The sequence below is a fragment of the Plodia interpunctella genome, chromosome 30 (assembly GCF_027563975.2).
Source record: "Plodia interpunctella isolate USDA-ARS_2022_Savannah chromosome 30, ilPloInte3.2, whole genome shotgun sequence".
Taxonomy (NCBI): Eukaryota; Metazoa; Arthropoda; class Insecta; order Lepidoptera; family Pyralidae; genus Plodia; species Plodia interpunctella.
In genome coordinates this window covers 1,020,564-1,040,564 of record NC_071323.1, presented here as the reverse complement: position 1 = coordinate 1,040,564, position 20,001 = coordinate 1,020,564, and the positions used below count along the sequence as shown (strand labels likewise).

General features: G+C 38.9%; 1 protein-coding gene across 2 annotated transcripts; it reads left to right on the top strand.

The window, feature by feature from the left end:
* Positions 1-676: 676 nt before the first annotated feature.
* LOC128682579 (ATP synthase subunit beta, mitochondrial-like) lies at positions 677-19,805 on the top strand. Of its 2 annotated transcripts, XM_053767387.1 has the most exons (15): positions 677-836; positions 2,273-2,531; positions 3,359-3,905; positions 4,329-4,467; positions 5,055-5,132; positions 5,965-6,147; positions 6,833-6,970; positions 12,209-12,306; positions 12,980-13,078; positions 14,451-14,609; positions 15,967-16,089; positions 17,208-17,420; positions 18,106-18,225; positions 19,135-19,206; positions 19,625-19,805. In XM_053767387.1, exons 1-15 carry the CDS (start codon positions 797-799, stop codon positions 19,727-19,729), a joined length of 2,373 nt encoding a protein of 790 aa, XP_053623362.1. In that variant the 5' UTR covers positions 677-796; the 3' UTR covers positions 19,730-19,805. The 2 variants fall into 2 exon arrangements, with proteins under 2 accessions (XP_053623362.1, XP_053623363.1); XM_053767388.2 differs by lacking the exon at positions 18,106-18,225.
* Positions 19,806-20,001: the final 196 nt, after the last annotated feature.

The window sequence follows — 20,001 nt, the reverse complement described above, 5'->3', positions numbered from 1 at the left end:
CTTTATTAATCCTTTCATTATGTAAACATTCGTTTGTGAAAATATACAACAATGTAGCATATTCGGGTGCAGACATATTGGGAAGAATCGTTTTCCATAAGATAAAAAACATCAAAAACTGTGGGATACGCCTCAAAATACGCCGCTTTAAAATTTTCAAGCCTGTAAACGGTCGAAAAAAGCTCAGAACACTTTACACGTGAAGACTTATTAAAATATGGACTTCATACAGATAAGGTCTTCAGTTAAAATCAAGTTTATATCAGTTTATGACCACAGTTGACCAAATAATGCAGAACATAACCTAAAATAATGTTATTAATTTCAGGATAATCCACTAAATCCTTCCTTTTTCCTTTAAACTCGCACGATTGCGTAGAAGGTATTTTTGGTCGTAAATCTGCAAGAATGTTGAAAATTGGCGCTTTTTGCCTCCATTGGCAATGTTTGTGTACCTTAGTTGTACCAGTAGCGCCATCTGCTTTGCGTAATATATCCTATTAGTAGGTAGTATACTAAATCCATACATTTCATGCTCAAATCATAAAACCGATCTTTTTTATTTTTTGTTCATCTATACTTCTGTCTGTAGTATCTGTGTTGTGTATAGTATCTGTGATCTATAATAAAACTCGACCTAATACCTACATATGTAAGGCATTAATAAAACCTTTCCGTAGTTATATTTGGAGTCTTTCTAAATTCAAAATTTAGCGTATTTTATAATCACCTTTCAAGTTCAAGTCGTGAAGTTGTTATGATGTCAATGTAAAATTAACAATATTTTTTATTTGAAATGCGGCGAATACCCAAGTTACGTTTGGACATTCTCAAATGTGAGTATATATTAAAATTATATATAAATAGCTGCGCCCTAGGGCTTCGCTCCCGTAGTAATTTAGGGATAAAAATCCTGTGTTATTCCATGTTATATTCTACCCGTGTAGGTACCAAATTTAATAATCTGTCAGTAGATTTTGCATGAAAGAGACAAACAACATGCATCACATCCTCCCTCATCCTTACACATTGTAGACAGTACCAACGCCTCTGTTGTGCCGGCTAAATCCTATTAAACAGTACGCCATACTTTGGCAATTTCGACGTAACATTACAGGGTTTTGAGGTAAATAATACGCAATGTTCATTTAATCGTTTCGGCATCTTGAGACCGACGATAATGTATAGCCGAAATCCTACGAATAGGTCCCGTCGTCAATATTTCGAACTATGAAAACAGATCATCCACATTGTGATTCACAGCGACATTAGCGCCACGTCCATTGGACTATTTTCGTGGCGCGGTCTCAATTACTGGTGAAATTTCTAGTGCCTAAACTTTGGTAGATTCTGTATACATTGCTGGTTTTTCATTGCGGAAAATATAAGCTCTCATACAACACACATAATGTTCAATCATTCGCGTCGGCATCTGAGTTCGGCGATGGTGTGTAGCAAAGTAAGTATATTACTTAGGTCAGAAGGCTTCACGAGTCATACAAACACGTAGTACCTACTTAGATAACTGAAGTACACATGCTATATCCTTTTACAGAGGTATGTATCGTGTAAAAAGAGAGAACCACAGAAGTAAACGTGGGGCGAACGCATGGACGCATATTCAAATTCAAATAATTTATTCAGAAATTAGGCCTTCACAGGCACGCCATATTCTAAATTAAATGATATTTACCAAAGCTACAAACTAATAGCATTTCGGAACGACCGCTGCTGAGAAGAAATGCCGAAAGAAACTCATTTGAACAGTGTCGGTCCCTATCATGCCAGAGGGCTTACCTTACATTTTTTTTTCTAATAATATATCAAGGTACATAATGTACGTAAGTACCTACGTACATAGTCGAAAAGTATATCAAAACAGGTTATAATTGTGATCTGAGTGCTGATAAAAATATATGTATATATAGATGTGAAACAATTACACAAAAATTTATGGAAATGCCGAATGGAACTCATTCAAACAGTGTTGGTCCCAATCATGCCAGAAGGGCTTACCATTTTTTAATTATAAATTTATGTATAATTGTTTATCAGTAATATAACAATGTAAGTACACAATAAAGTACATGGTCAAAAGGTATACTGAAACAAGGACAAAAAGAATGCTTAAGTAGGTAGCTCCAATGTGTTCTGTGCCCTTGCAGGGCACCACCTGAACTATATTTTTGTGTGCCATCATTTAACCTGTGATTTGCAATAAATGATCTGAATCTGGTGACTTAAATTTTCCAAAAACCCTTGTACGTTTCAGACTACAACCATGCATCATTCTCTAGCAAACATCCAACCAGGGAGTTTGTCCCTAATTTGCCCGACTTAACGGCTGCGCCTCCCGCCAAAGCCGAGCCCCGGACCAAACCTGCGGCAGCGACAAAAAAAATAAAACCCGAGGCGAAAACACCAGCTGCAAAGGTGCCCGAGAAACTGCAGAAGAAGCCACCAAAGTCGCCGTTGAAAAAGGCTAGTTCTAGTTTGGGAGACGTGGGCGTTATCAGCGGACATATCAACCGGTAGGCTAGGTGGTGAATATCTTTGCACGACGAAACTGTGAGCGATATTGGTGTAATGGTTAAGACGCCCACCTGTGGATCGAAAGGTCCCAGGTTCGAATCCTACTCGTGCCACATGAGTTTGTATACCAATCTGACTTATGTATATTAGTACCACTTGCATCCGGTTAAGAGAAACATCGCGAGGAAACCTGCACACTGGTTGATTGTAAAGTTGTGTGTGAAATGGAGAAGGCAACGGCAAACCACTCCATTAATAATGCCAAGAAAGTTGCTGTGTGTATTTCATTCCACGTAATGACCACGACCCTCAGCCATGAGGAATACGACTACCTATGAAGAAGCACGACGAAAAAAGTTACCAAAAAGTTATCGGGTACTTAATCTCGTTTCGAATGCTGCGTCCGCGTTGTCATTACAATCTTTCAAATTTCAACAAGGATAAGAATGAATTTTACTGACTATTTAAAATGATTCATATATATCATAGATAAATATACCTAATATTTATCTACTGTGGTAATGTAGTTTTATGAATGATCGATTTTGGAAATGATTCCTTTGTCAAGAAAATTGACGGATCGTAATGACAGAGCGGCCGCAGCGGTCGAAACCTTAGAGAATAGAAATGGTCGAAACCCTTTGAAAGCTAACCGACAGCGCTAGGCTATGTTGCTGGTGACGGTGACCAGGTTTTAGTAGTATTTTAAGCGTACTTTTACCTCAATATAATATTCTCAGAGCCGGTTATAGAACAACTGCCCTGGGCTAAATTTGAACGGCGCCCCTACCTGTTCTAGGTCATGTTAGAGATATTAAATTTTCAGCGTTTATATGAAGGAGAATGAAGATAGACCCAAAGCATACGTAAGTCCGCTGCAGCAACCAGAAGGGAATGTGCCAAAATCTAATCTTGATATAGCAGAAATATCCCCTTTGATAGACCCTGAAGGTATCAGTCGGGTTCAAACATCAGTAAATATAACTTCTGCCGAAATCAATGACAAACACGATGCTGGAGTAACGAAAATCAACAATGGTGTCAATAGAGAGAAATATGAAAGCGAAAGAGTTTCCGACAATGCTGGTGCGAATCCAGTAACACAAATTAAAGATCCGATTTTATGTCGTTTACCGCCTGATGTAACGAATATCACCCCAGGGTGTACAGTTGACACTCCAGTTACTGATGGGATTGCTCCAGCTGTATCGACAGAAGATAACACCAAGAAAGTGCCGTTTCCTAAAGCTTATGTCGAGCCGAAAAAAAAGTCTGATGGCGATGGAGAAGAAGCGATCCCGATGAGTTTGTCGAAAATGTCTTCTGGGCCGAAATTAGGCGCTTGCGTGCATATAGGACCCCCTGCCGCAATGGTAATGTAGAAATTCTTATTTATTTATGTACACAACATGACAATATAAATATAAAACATATAAATGGGAAACTAAATACGAAGGTACTACTCATTCCTAATTAGATTAAATTACAAGAGCCATTTACCTTTACAAAATGCTTTTCTTTTCTACGCATGCGATCATCATTTCAATATAGAATATTGGTTACAAGAATTTCTCTTTTCATTTGTTACAATATTAAAAAAGAGTATAATACAAAAAAAGTAAAATAGAATCTCTTTGCTTTCAGTATTACAAAAAAGAGATTTTGAATATAGGCGCTGAGCCGGGTCATACGTGTTAGTAGTATAAGAAAATTTAAAATATAACAATGATTTATTCAAAAATCTCTCTTAGTCACATTTATATACAAAAATGTTCAAACTGAGGCATCAATTTTAGTTTTCTACAAGCGCCGTATGGTCTAAGAAAAAAGGTGGTGAAGGGGGTGGAGGAGGTGGGGGCGGTGGGGGAGGCGGAGGTGGTGGTGGTACTCCCCCCAAATCTGCCAGCGCGGGCGCCGAGGGCAAGATTATTGCTGGTGAGTACGAATCAAATTTTTGATTAAAAATAAAGCGAGAAACAGAAATTGTTAATAAAATACATGCCATTCACATGTGATTATCGACGGAATAAATCACTATAGTTTCAGTATTATAGAAGACTTAATCGCGGGAGTGGCGCTCGAGGTGCTATGGTCCTCTTTGACAGTTTTCGATGTGGAAAGTCCTTATGCCTTGACGCTTTCACTACTATATAAAACTACTACTTTTCCGTCGATAGTCACACATAAGTAACTGAACACCGTTCAATGTCCAGTGACACTACCTACCTACAAGTAACGCTACCTCAAAACTTGATTCATTGACAAAATCATTTTTTTATCAGTGGATAGTGGAAATATTTGTGGCCGTCGCAAATCAAAAGGGACCTTATGGCGGCTGGCACTTAGGTATTTATTGCCGTTGTTCAAATACAAAACAATGGCAATAATGGCGTTAGTGCCGGGCGCCATAAGGTCCCTATTGATTTGGACGGCCAAATTTAAATTATTATGATCAATAGTAGTTCGTGCGTTTACTGCCTTTTCAGCGATCTTCTTGTAACTAACTAGGTATATTGTTCCAGTTATCGGCGCCGTAGTGGATGTCCAGTTCGACACTCACCTGCCCCTCATTCTGAATGCCCTTGAGGTGCCTGGACGAAGTAAGTAGGTACAATATAGATTAACCAAAAAACGATGCAACTCGTTTCGTTATTACTTATTATAGTTATTTTTAATTACCAAAAATATTTAATAACTGCAGATAAGATGTAACTGCTGCTAATATCCAAAATGTTTTTAGTATTTTTTTTATATTAAGGTAGAAAAACACATGAGAATATTATATGATGTCGCTATTTGATTGGGTATCACTGTTTTATTTTTAATGGTGTCCCACTGCTGGGCAAAGGCCTCCCTTCTACTTCGTCATCCATCGCTGTCCATTGCGTAACTCCTCCAGTCTAAATCGTCCGACCATCTTGTTCTGAGACGGACTCTTTTTCGTTAGGGGCTATTTTGAAGCGGTGGTATATAATAATGGTTAAGACGTCCGTCTGTGGATCGAAAGGCCTCTGGTTCGTATCCTACTCGTGCCATATGTATACAAACTCATGAGTTTGTATACAATATACCAATCTGACTCATATATAGTGTAGTTTTCATCGACCACCACTTGCTTCCGGTGAAGGAAAACACCGTGAGGAAACCTGCATACTGGTTGACAGTTTAGTTCCCTAGTGTGTGTGCGACTAACGGCCACTAGACGGAGGTAAGTAGTAAAAGTCATGTCAGATGCCTTTAGGCGACTTGAATAAAATCTGACACCAGTGTTAGCAATAACACACTCGATATGATGATGATGAGGGCTATTTTAGCCCACTTATCCTCCGGCGTCCTGCAAATGTGGCCAGTCGATTCCCACTTAAGTTTTAGCGCTGTTTATTAAAAAATAAATGGAATTGTAAACTCACCATGTCCCTAAAATCCCAATAGCGCCGCGTCTGATCCTGGAAGTGGCGCAACATCTCGGCGAGAGCACGTGCCGCACGATCGCCATGGACGGCACGGAGGGGCTCGTGCGCGGGCAGAAGATCGTGGACACGGGCGCCCCCATCACCATACCCGTGGGCGAGCCCACGCTCGGACGGATCATCAACGTGATCGGGGAGCCGATTGGTTAGATTTGTAGTTAGACAAAACTGTAGACTATAGTAAGTATATAGTTAGCTTTGTTTCCGAATAAAAAAAATCGTGTGTCAATTCAATAGGCTTACCCTGTTAATATACCTGTGTAATATTAAAATTTTGTTATTTTTCTGTGATGTATATAAATATGATATGAATAAATTTATTTCTATTTCTAAATGTACAAACAACATTAAAAACACACAAAATACAAAAAATGTTGCCACTTAAATAATAATACATTGTTCTGTATTAAACTATGGTATTGAACAATGTGAACCAACCAAACCAACAAACAAAGAACCAACCAAATGTCGGATATAGGTACACTATCGGCAACTTTGGCGGTTTTATGGTTTTGATATAGATTGTTGATTTTTCCTTGCGATAAATAAAAGCACGCGTACAAATACAAACTATGCAAATTTCATGCATTCTCGTCAGCGTTCGACGATAGTGTAGAGCCGGCATTAAAGTTACTTACTAGCTGTTTACCCTCGGCTTCGTCCGCGTAGTTAGTTATCTGTTAGTAGTTTATTTTCCAGGATTAAACCCTATTATCCTACCCTATTATCCTTCTCCATATTTGAAACTTATGCAAAATTTCAAGAAGATTGCGGTTGAGTATTTAAACCTGAACCACCCTGAACAAACTTACTTTCACATTTATTTGCAGACGAACGCGGCCCAATAAACACGGACAAATTCGCGCCAATACACGCTGACGCGCCGCCATTTGTCGAGATGTCTGTGGAGCAAGAGATTCTGGCCACGGGCATCAAGGTCGTCGACCTTCTTGCTCCTTACGTGAAAGGTAGAGAACTATCTTCCTCTCTCTCTCGCATCTTCGCACTTTTTCGGTTTCATTCGGGATTGGGATGTGACACCGCGAAACGCGGGGTCAGCGTAAAATATAAAGCATAAAATTTTGAAGATCCGATTGCAGCATTTTAGAAGCCTGCATTCATATTGCTAATGTTGCATAAAAATATCGTTTTAGGTACTCTCTCTCATCTATGGGACTTGCGGCTTCACAAGCCCAACGTAAAAAATAAACTTTAAAATTTTGAAGATTTGGCTGTGATTTTACAGGTGGCCGCCTGCCTGGCGTTAACCCTCTTTGGAAATGCTATCAGCTGCTTAGGCTGTGTGTCGCTTAGTCGCCTCGTACGACATCCACGTGGAATATGGAGTGGTACTATTCTAGAGCTACACGCCACGCCAGGTAGTGTTAGGGTACAATCGATATTTTAAAATCTAAAATATTAGTAGGTATCAATCTTTTTATGATTTTCAAGGTTCTTCATATGAATAGAAGAATGTCTTTAAATTCGATTCGTTATTTGGAAAAATATTATTTCTATTTTCTACTTTCTCCAAAATGTCAATCATTATTAGATTGATTCGATTCTAAGCATGGCCGAAAAGAAAAATATTGTAAAAAAGAATTTTTTAAAATATAGCGCCAAATTTTCTTTTAAAAAATATATTAGAGAGAAACATTTAGGTTGGTATTGAAATATTATTGAATTGAATACCTACAATTATTACCTAACCTACAATTATTTTTATTTTTTTGCATTTACATTAATAATAGTAATAACAATTACCCCCCCCGTGGGGCCACCTTGACGTGGTGGGGGGGCTTACGGGAAACTTGGTACTGGATATTATTTCAATTATGTCACTAACACCTTGACTCAACCTTTCCCAAACCAACGGTCCCAAAACCCCTCCAGAAGTGAAATGAAAAGTAATAATAGTAGATATAATTTACGGTCGCTTCCCGGGGGTCGCCGGGGCGCACTTGGAGCCGGTGCTGAGTGCCACAGTATGCGAACCATCGGCGACGGGGGGCTGAGCAGGCGGGCTCCCCTCGAACAAAGGACTACAGCCGATCATATCATTCCTCATTCACCATCATCATCATCCAATAGTCTCTTCCCTTCACCCAGCTCATCGCCATACTCATTCCAAACAGGAATAGTTTCACGAGCATCAACTGTTTCTCCAATGTCAGAAGATGTTGTGCAGGGGGCATCCGCCACTAATCCAGTACCCACTTCTGATGTAAACCGCGCGCGAAAAATTTGGACCCAAGACATGAATGAATTTATTTGGCGCACTTACTTAATTCTCACAAATCTAGAACATAATACCCGTGGCTACCTTGCAAGCCTTCACCAGAAATTTAGAGAGCAATTTCCAGAAATGGATGTATCAAGACAAAGGGTCGGAGATCAACGTCGAGCCATAGTCAATAATCACATGCTTAGTCAGACTAAACTGAATGACATCAGAAATGAAGTTGCTATTACTTTACATCAACAACCTATTCCATCGACACAAATAGACATGTCAGGTAACCGAATGAAATGGTCAAACGAAATTAATGAATCAATTATCAGAATTTATTACGAAGTAACCGAAATAGAGACAAATATGACCGCACACAGAAAGAAACTACACGCTAAATTTATTAAAGAATACCCAAATCTAACTCACATTACAGAGCAAAGACTTTCAGACCAACGAAGAGCAATAGTTAATAATAAAATGGTTTCTGAACTTAGATTACTGGAAATAAAAAGAGAAATAGAAGAAAAACTACAAATACAAAACCGTCATAATAATCATTTCAAAGAATCACCTAACACAATTAACCAATCACAAGATACACCCATATTTACTGAAACCGAAGATACCAACCAATCATACCCAAATCCTACATCTATCCTGAATATGTTCACAAGTACACTACATCCATCATTTCAACAAGCCATAACAGAGCGTTTTGAAGAAATAAAAGACCAATTTAAAGACACAGACCCAACCTCTCGTCCGTTTATTCCAAGACAAAGAACATCAAAAAAATTTGCACTAATAGTAAGCTTCATTAACAAAAATATCCTCCCCAAATACTTAAATACAGAAATTGATTTTACAGAATTACAAACAATAATATACACAGCAGCATACACCGCAGCTACCTGTAATGGTACAAAAATAAATATTATTAGACAAACCAGAACAGAAATTCAAAAACCCTCATGGCAGAAGAGATTAGAGAACAAAATTGATAAATTAAGAGCAGACATTGGTAAATTGACCCAGTACATTAATGGCAATAGACGTAGTCAAATAGTTAGAACCGTAGAGGCCATAAAATTGAAATATTCTGTACATACTCAACACGAGAATATAAATACACAGTTAGAGCATTTTTTGGATACTTTGAAACAGAAACTTAATATAGCTGCCAATAGACTAAGAAGATATACAACTTGCACAGATAGGAAAAACCAAAACAAACAATTTAAGAACAATGAAAAATCTTTTTACCGAACTCTATCATCACAACAAACCCAAAATCAGCAAACCGACACACCTACACCTGAGTCACTACGACAGTTTTGGGCCGACATATGGGAAAATCCCACCAATCACAATGACAACGCCAAATGGATACAGAAAATCAATGAAATAACCGACACACCAAGGATGCAATTTGAACATATATCAGCAGAAACCTTCCTTAAAGTCATAGAAAGGACTCATAACTGGAAATCCCCCGGAACCGATAATATTCATAATTATTGGTACAAAAAGTTCACTTGTACACACCCATACATTCACAATCACATTAACACATTTATATCATCACCTCACACTATGCCAGCCTACATCACCCAAGGCATAACTTATATGCTTCCAAAAGATAAAAATGACCCGAAAAACCCTGCTAAGTATAGACCCATCACCTGTCTCCAAACTATATATAAGATACTTACAGCATGCATTAGCGAAATTATATACGTACACTTATCCGAAAATGACGTAATGGCTGAACAACAAAAGGGATGCAGGAAAAATAGCCAGGGATGCAAGGAGCAACTTACCATAGATGCAGTCATTATGAACAAAGCCACCAAAAATAAAACAAACATATACTCAATGTTCGTAGATTATCAAAAAGCGTTTGATTCTGTGCCACATAGTTGGTTAAAATATGTACTGCAACTATACAAAATAGATCCTACCTTAATATCCTTTCTGGAAACTGCTATGCAAAAATGGGAAACTGTTTTAACTATTAAACAAAATAGCCAGTCAATAACTACTGAACCGATTCGGATCCAGCGGGGCATCTTTCAAGGAGATGCCCTTAGCCCTTTATGGTTCTGTTTAGCTATCAACCCACTATCCAGTTTATTAAATATCAGTAAAATAGGTTTTAAAATTAACAATGAAAGCACCCATTTTGTCTTGTCTCATCTATTGTATATGGACGATATTAAATTGATAGCCAATAGTAAAAATGATTTGTTCCACCTTGCTGATATAACACAAGAGTTCTCACATGATATTAAGATGCGGTTCGGGATAGATAAGTGTAAAGTTTTGTCAATTGTGAAGGGCAAAATGCACAATAATAGTTATATGCTTCAAACTGGTGAACCGATTGAATCTATGGAAGAACAAGATACATATAAATACTTAGGATTTAAACAGGCTAGACAAATAAATCAAAAAGAAACAAAATTAGAACTTATTACCAAATTTAAACAACGACTTAACGCTATTTTAAAAACTCATTTGAACTCTAAAAATACAATAAAGGCTATAAATACCTACGCTATCCCTATCCTCACTTATTCTTTCGGTATCATCCAATGGTCACAAACAGATTTAAAAAATCTACAGCGCACAATAAACACTCACCTCACTAAATATAGGAAGCATCACCCAAAATCCTGCGTACAGCGTCTCACATTACCACGCCACGAAGGAGGAAGAGGGTTGATAGATATTCAGAATTTACATAATCGACAAATACATACATTGCGTCAATATTTCCATAATAAATCCACACACTCAGCCTTACATAAACACATAACCAAAACAGACCAAAAACTGACACCCCTAAATCTTTATGACTTACAAAAGCAATCTAATGAACAATTGACAGATAGCAAAGACAAAATAGCAGCATGGTCAGCTAAAGCCTTACACGGGAGACACCGATCCTACCTGAGCCAATCACACGTCGACAAGGACAAGTCGAACGAGTGGCTTCGGAAAGGTGAACTTTTCCCTGAAACCGAGGGCTTCATGGTTGCTATTCAGGATGAAACAATAGCTACCCGGAATTACATTAAATATATAATAAAAGACACACAACAACCCACTGATTTATGTAGACATTGCAATAGTACAACAGAAACTATACAGCACATTACAGGAGCCTGTTCAGCACTTGCTCAAACAGATTATAAACACCGCCATGATCAGGTTGCTGCCATAATACACCAACATCTTGCTAAAAAATACAACTTTATCAAAGAAATGACTCCATATTATAAATACAAGCCACAGACCGTATTCGAGAATCGACAGCATAAACTCTATTGGGATAGAACCATCTTAACAGACCGAACCATTTACTACAATAGACCAGACATCACAATACACGACAAAGAATCAGAAACAGTATATCTTATTGATATAGCCATCCCAAACTCACATAATATACAAAAATCTATTTCAGATAAATTAAGCAAATACCAGGAACTTGCCATAGAACTTAAAGCACAATGGAGAGCACATACAGTCCATATAGTACCGATAGTTTTATCATCAACAGGGGTAATACCGAAATCACTTTCACAAAGCCTGAAAACATTAAATATTCCGATATATATAGTTTATCTTTTACAGAAAGCCACCATTCTTAATACTTGCCGGATCACCAGAAAATTTCTATCTTCTTCCAGTGTTTCTGCTGGGTTTTCTATTTAGATTATTGCTCCTATCGCTTGGCTAAGGCCCGCGTTAGCTGCTTATATTACCCTCTCTCAAGAGGAGAAAAATATACATATAAATAACAATTACATGTACATAATTCTTATAATATTTACCAGTGTAAATTGTTAGTTACAAGTGATTACAGTGCAACAACTTAGTACTCCTGAATTCCCATTGCATTCTACCTTTCATAAGTGTTTACTAATAGTTCAACAACTTCCTAATTTAGGTACTTTTTCACTGTCAGGTGGTAAAATTGGATTGTTTGGTGGGGCGGGCGTCGGGAAGACTGTGCTCATTATGGAGCTGATCAATAACGTCGCCAAGGCGCATGGTGGCTTCTCGGTGAGTTTGCCAATTTATGAGCCTGGGGGGCTACCATGAAACATAAAGCTTCGTTCAAACCGAGGCGCGCGGGACGCAGGACGCGGGACGCGATTCGCTCGAGACGATTACGTCAGATAACCTGTATGGACGTGTTCAAATTGACGCGAATAGTCGCACGAGTTTCAGCGAAACATACGCGGCATAGCGAGCGACTGATTTTTCGAAATGCCGAACTATCGATAACTGACTTTTGAGCCTTGAATTATTTAAAAAAAAGTAAGTAGGTAATTAATTAATTAAGTCTGCGTATTAAAGTGTGAAACTCTTCAAATGTTAAGCATTGACTACTCAGCTAGTGGATACATTTTCTTCTTTTCTTTCTTCTTGAGATTCTTCTTCAGTTAATGCTAATGACTACAAAACCTCAGCTTCGATGTCAAAAGTCGTGTTTTCTTATTGAGAAATCAAATATTAGGAACTAACGAAATATTAACGTGTGATGTTACATTGAGTACCTACCTATTTGGCAAAAACAGAAACCTTAAGTTTGCTTGATCTAAAAGTCCACGCCACGTAACTCTTAACAGCTGCGGAAATATATGGAACTAACAATAACAGAAAGGCCGTGTTGTCGTTGACAGCGACAGTGGCGCCGCTGTCCGTGGAACTCATTGATGATTTATTTTCTCAGGTGTTTGCCGGCGTGGGTGAGAGGACGCGCGAGGGTAACGATTTATACCACGAGATGAAAGTGGGAGGAGTCATCACTGATGATTACAAGACATCGAAGGTATGATTTTGGATATCTAAGAATTTTGGAAAATAATTAGATGAAAATATTCTGAAGGGCTACCGTGAAACATAAAACACGAAGTACGTCAATGCGTCGACACGTTCTCTGCTGAGAATAAATGCCGCACGAAACTCAACAGTATGCTGGAACCCTATCATGCCAGAATTTTCTCTCTTCATAGTCGTATTCCTCATGACTGAATTTCGTGGTCATTACAATGAAACACACACAACAACTTTCTTGGCATTATTAATGGAGTGGTTTGCCATTGCCTTCTCCATTTCACACACAAGTTAATAAGAATCAGCCAGTGTGCAGGTTTCCTCACGATGTTTTCCTTCACCGGAAGCAAGTGGTGATCGATGACTATACATGAGTCAGATTGGTATACAAACTCATAGAATTTTCTAGTGATTATTTTTTGCTATAATTTTCCCAGTAATATACCTAACTATGTTAAGTACTTGGTAACAGTTATACGGAAACATATGCAAGTGAAATAAAAATAGGTATTGGTTTTGTCGGCTACGAACTATTGCGTGGAATGAAACACAACTTTCTTCGACAGGCAGGCGTCTTAATTAGCCATTACACCACCACCTTCATGCAGATTATGCACTCGGTAATAGTATAGTATGTATGGCACCGAAAACTTACAACACAATTCCAAATAATTATAAAAGCTTAAACTAAAATCTATTTAAAAATCACCTAAAGTCTTTATGTTATAAATGTTAAATGTCATACGATTTTTATAAATAATATGTGGGTACCTAGTGTAAGACTTGAGTCAACGGCTGGCTGCGTCCAGTCGAATATACACAGTCAAATACACCGGTTGTTTTACTCAGTTTCTCCCTCAACATATAGAATACTTTATTAACTGATAAATGTTATATTCTTTAAATGATTTCTTTAATGATAGACTCAGATAGAAATTAGAGCTAGTATAATTATATTATTATAATTATTTGTATTATTAAATTGTTATATATTTTTTGTTATTTGCAATGTATAGCATGCTCCTCTTCATTATATTTTCTTCCTTCCTTCCTCTCTTTCTTTATTTTTTCATTCTTTGCTATTATTATATTATACCTACCTATTATAAGTTTTTATGTAGCTTGCATATGTGGCCGTCCAGATCAAAATGGACCTTATGGCGCCCGACACTTACGCCATTATTGCCGTTGTTTTGTATTCGAACAAAGTCAATAAACATTAAATGTCAGCCGCCATAAGGTCTCTTTTGATTTGGACGGCCACATATTATGGTTCCGTATACCCTTTTGCCAAGTACTTTGTGGAGCTGGATTACCAGGCAAGCTCCTCGAGTCATATATGGCGTCTAACCTTACATTAATGGTAGGTGGCGCTAGTGTACGGTCAGATGAACGAGCCGCCCGGCGCACGCGCACGCGTGGCTCTGACGGGGCTGACGCTGGCCGAGCATTTCCGAGACAAAGAGGGACAGGACGTGCTGTTGTTTGTTGATAACATCTTCCGTTTCACGCAGGCGGGCTCTGAGGTCAGTGGTGGTCAGCTCATCTATACTATTATTATAAAGAGGTAAGAGTTTGTGGTTTTGTGAGTATGTATGTTTCCGAAACTACCGAACCGATTTCAAAAATGATTTCACCATTATAAAGGTACATTATCCAAGATTGCTATGGGCTATATTTTGTCTCAAAATTCTCACGGGAGCAAAGCCCCGGGCAACATCAAGTATGTAATATTGAAGCCAAGTTAACACACTAGAGTGAAGGACTCGAGATGCGGTGGCGGGGCTGACGCTGGCTGAGCACGGACATACGGCATGGAGAACAAGACGTATATCTGTTTGTAGATGACATTTGCCGTTTCACACAGGCGGGCTGTAAGGTCAGATGGTAGAGTGTATTAATACTAGATTAGTAGCCAAGGGCTGTGTAAGGCATCAATTGCAGCCCGAGATATTTAGACGCACGAGCGCAGCGAGCTGGCTGGGCTGAATGCATGATGTTTATTGCCAGTATGATCGTTAGATGTAACGCAAACTTTTTGAAAGAGTGAAGTGTTCTTTAAATTACTTACCACCCTAGGGCTTTTCTAGCTACCTTATCACCCTAATAGATAAGAGAGAGATAAGAGCGCTAATTGATCACCTACAAGCCCCATTTGGGGATAATAAGGACCTACTTAACGAATATGAGAGATGAAAAATATTTTTATGTCGGGGCTGACGATGGCCGAGACAAATATGGACAGGAAGTGCTGTTATTTGTGGATAATATCTTTCCGTTACACGCAAGCGATGAGGTCGGTGGTTGGTCAGGTATATCATATTGAAGCTTTGTACGCTAGTGCAGCACTGAAGGAATATGCATTCCCGTCCCGAAAATAATTCGAAACAATGCCATCACTGGCATTGTTCCCACGAAATTGAGAACGTTTCCGAATAAGCGGCACGTTCCTAGACACATCACTAAGAACCTGGCAGGGTCGCCATGTAAGTTACAATAATACTCTCCTTGATTGCAAATTACAACCCATACATTGAATAGATTATAGATCATCATATAAATAAATAAACAAATATATTAGGACAAATCACACAGATTAACCTGGCCCCAAAGTAAGTTCGAGACTTGTGTTATGCGATACTAACTCAACGATACTATATTTTATAACAAATACATACAGTATAGATAAACATCCAAGACCCGGGCCAATCAGAAAAAGATCATTTTCCATCATGACCCGACCGGGGATCGAACCCGGGAGCTCTAGCTTCAGTGGCAAGAACTTTACCACTGCGCCACCGAGGTCGTCAAAACCACTTACACATATATTACAAACACTTGAAAAATCATTAATTTTTTTAAGTAGTCTGGCTCAATCGGCAGGTATCAGCGTTGCTGGGCCGCATCCCGTCCGCGGTGGGGTACCAGCCCACGCTGGCCACCGACATGGGGACTATGCAGGAGCGGATCACGACCACCAAGGCCGGCTCCATCACCAGCGTGCAGGTAACCTTACATATTATAAAACAAAGTCCTTTGCCGCGCCTGTCTGTCTGTTCGAGATGAACTTAAAAATTACTGCACAGATTTTCATGCGGTTTTCACCAGTAGATAATGTGATTCCTGAGGTATATATTTTTTACCCGAGCGAAGATGGGACGATACGCTAGTCATAAAATAAAAATAAAATAAATCAATAGGAACAAATCATACTCTGACACAGATTGAGTTGCCCCATGGTTGACTTCTGTTGTGGGATAATAACTCAACGATAATATATTCTATAACACATGCACAGATAAACGTCCAAGACGTATGCCAATCTGAAAAAGATCATTTTTCATGTTGACCTGACCGGGGATCGAACCCGGGACCTCCAGTATAGCATTCCGGCGTGATGACCATTAGGCCATGGAGGTTATCGAAGTCTGAGGTCATCATGATAATGTGATATATCTGACAGGTATTGGTTGCTGGGCGGAGTCTCGTTTTCTAGTGGGCCCGCCAGAAGGCCTACCATGAAACAAACAAACACGTAGCACGTTACTTACGTTCATATGCTGTCTCTTTTTCTCATATCGAGTGCGCATCGTGTAAAAAAAGCGTGGACGTTTGGACGCAATGGCGTGCTTAAGTGTGTTGCTTATTGGTAGCCTCCCAGTTTGTCTACCAATATCGTCTGCATAACCTAAATAAAAATGGCCATTTTCTACGTTCTTCATAGTCGTATTCCTCGTGGCTGAGGTTCGTCTTTGTTACGTGGAATAGAACACACACTTTCTTGGCGTTATTAATGGAGTGGTTCGCACATTCCCTTCTCCATTTCACACACAAGTCAATAAGAATCAAGCAGTGTGCAGGTTTCCTCACGATGTTTTGCTTCACCGCAAGGTAGTAGTGGACGATGAAAACTACTATGCATGAATCAGATTGGTATACAAACTCATGTGGCATGAGTAGGATTCGAACCTTTTGATCCACAGGCGGGCGTCTTAACCATTACACCACCACCGCTTCTACGTTACGTAATACTTATTAGGTAAATATCACAATCTTGTTACTAGGACTTGTTGACTATCACGCAAAGAAAATTAAAAAAAGATTGATCACAATTCCAACATCAGGCGGTATACGTACCAGCGGACGACCTAACCGATCCGGCTCCGGCCACGACCTTCGCCCATTTGGACGCGACCACGGTGCTGTCGCGCGCCATCGCCGAACTGGGCGTGTACCCAGCAGTAGACCCCCTCGACTCCACTTCCCGTGTGATGGACCCCAACATCATTGGCGCTGAACATTACGGCGTGGCCAGAGGCGTGCAGAAGATTCTACAGGTATTTTTAGGGGGTTCCGACGAGTGAACTGGTCGCCGACGGTTGACTGCACGGTCGTCTGAAGTATGAACTCTACTAGCTTTTGCCCGCGGCTTTGCCCGCGTAAATTTACCACGGCAACAGTCATTTTTCCGAAATGAAAGGTGCTCTATGTCCTTTTCCGTAATTCAAACTACAAGCATGCAAAATTTCAAGAAGTGTGCTTGCGTAGATAACTAGAACGTGAAGCGGTAACAAACTTACTTTCGCATTTATAATATTAGTTAGTATAAATAACAAAAATTACCGAATCGTAGGGCACCTCCTTTGAGGAGTTCCCCTATTGGGAGCCGATCCTAGGTGTTCTCTTATATTGACTCGACGGGACCCAATTAACCTGCATATCAAAGCTTGCTGGCCAGATGATTATTTTGCTGATCTGCTTATGTTACCAATAACGCATTGTCTGTCTTGGAAATCTGAAGCGACGACGTGGGAAATTTCAACTCTGCAGGACAAGTGGAAGTAGCAGCTTGCAAGATTTGTTTACAGACAGACAAACATCGGTACAGAAGTCGAAACATACGCACGTCCACATAACGCACGCATCGTGTAAAAAAAAATAACGACGCAATGACGTGCTACGTATTTTATGTTTCGTGGTAGACCCCCTGGTGGAACTATACAAAAAAGCTTCCATTTTCAGGATTACAAGTCCTTGCAGGACATTATCGCCATCTTGGGCATGGACGAGCTGTCTGAAGACGACAAACTAACCGTGGCTCGAGCGAGGAAGATTCAAAGATTTCTCTCTCAACCCTTTCAGGTTTGATAATGGAATCCAACTAATATTATAAAGGTGAAAGTTTGTATGTTTGTTAGGTACTCTTATTCACGCTCAAACGGCTGGGTGATTGGTATCTAACGCATAACCTTCCGAAGGCATTAAGACGAAAATCTTCTACGACTTTTGTCTAATCGTAATAAATAAAAAAAATCTTTTAGTTGTAATGTCGTTTCTATAAAACGTTAACTCTATGTTCGATTCCGCTACATAACGCCACTGTACTGTCTCGTGTTGTTATCAATATCGCAATTAGATTGTTTCTTTTATATGAAAAGAAAAACTACGAGTCACGAAAAGTCGTGGAATAAAAGTTGCTTGTTTTGATGTACCCAAGTAGTCTTTAGGAGGTTTTGCGTTTGACCAGCAACAGTAACCCTGTATATGAAAGGTGATATAGCGATACCTTGGATACATTTTAACCTGTGATTTTAACATAGGGTACATTTTTATTGTCGATAATATACACCACTGTGCGTGCGTGCGTGCATACTTAGCTAAAATATGTTTTGTCTCAGTCGCACTTTATAAATATTCGCCATTGACAGAAAGAGACAAAACATAATTTAGCTTAAGGTAGTTAATTTGATTAATTTAACTAGTTACTATTATTTAGTTAATTTACCTACTTACTTTTTTATTATTATTAGTGTTTCACTGTAATTTAAGTGAAATTGTTCACGTTTAGTGGCCATCTTAGTATACTGCCAATACGTTATTTCAGGATATATTTTTTATAGCATAATGGGCAAAGGAGCATAATATTAATAAAAAAAGGTTTAATATTGCAGTAATATTCCCTATACGAAGTATTCATTTTTTTAAATTCTTGCTATCCCCACAGTGACATAAAGTGCATTGTATGTTTGTTGAACCGCTTCATTGTTGCAGGTAGCAGAGGTGTTTACAGGACACATCGGGAAGCTAGTCAAGCTTGAGGAGACGATCAAGGGATTCAAAAGGGTTAGTCATTCTATTATTGAGTGTAAATGATTGTTTGTGTACAAGAATCTTTTTTCGATTGATATCTACTTTTCTCTTTCTCGTCTCTGTTTTATTCAAATCAAATCATTTATTGCTTCCTTAATGTATTATACAGATTTTTGTTTACAATAAATAGTAACAATTAAGGACCCTGACGGGCGCTGCAATGGGAGAAGGGCTATATATTTTCGTCAAGTTTATGTTATTTATTATTTATTTTAGATGTTGTCGCGTATTTATTTTTATGTTTGTGTTATTATGTATTCGAAGCTGTGGCGCCACGTGTGATAATATACTTAAACCGGGTATATTTTATGTCGTTCTGTCACTGTCAATTTTTGTGACACACAGTGACAAACTGTATTGACTTTTTTGTTGATATACACTTTATGTACAGATATTGGGAGGAGAATTGGACCACATTCCTGAGGCTGCCTTCTACATGGTGGGCACCATCGAAGACGTAGTCGCTAAGGCGCAGGATCTTGCCAAGAGCGTCTAGATAAACCGCTTTTATTCTAGTCTGTATTGATTTTTATGCCTATTTATTTTCTGCCAATAAAATTGTCTATTTTATAGTTTTTTTTTAATTTACATAGGGCCTGTGCATCGAAATGTCCTTGAATACATCGGATCTTGCGCCTTTTCAAAATTCATGACTGTATGGAAAGTATAGCGTAGCGTAGCCTCCTAGCGTAGGGCACACGTAGGCAATGGCAATTAGTAGGTACTCCGTAAAATGGAGAACCTACATAAACCATACATTGAGGCTGT

What these genes read in the sequence shown, in the direction of transcription:
- LOC128682579 (XM_053767387.1), top strand. Translation starts at nt 797, where the DNA reads ATGCGGCGAATACCCAAGTTACGTTTGGACATTCTCAAAT. An exon ending in CGTGATCGGGGAGCCGATTG is followed by an intron (nt 6,148 to 6,832) that starts GTTAGATTTGTA and finishes ATTTATTTGCAG; the next exon opens with ACGAACGCGGCCCAATAAAC. An exon ending in GCGTGCAGAAGATTCTACAG is followed by an intron (nt 17,421 to 18,105) that starts GTATTTTTAGGG and finishes TTCCATTTTCAG; the next exon opens with GATTACAAGTCCTTGCAGGA.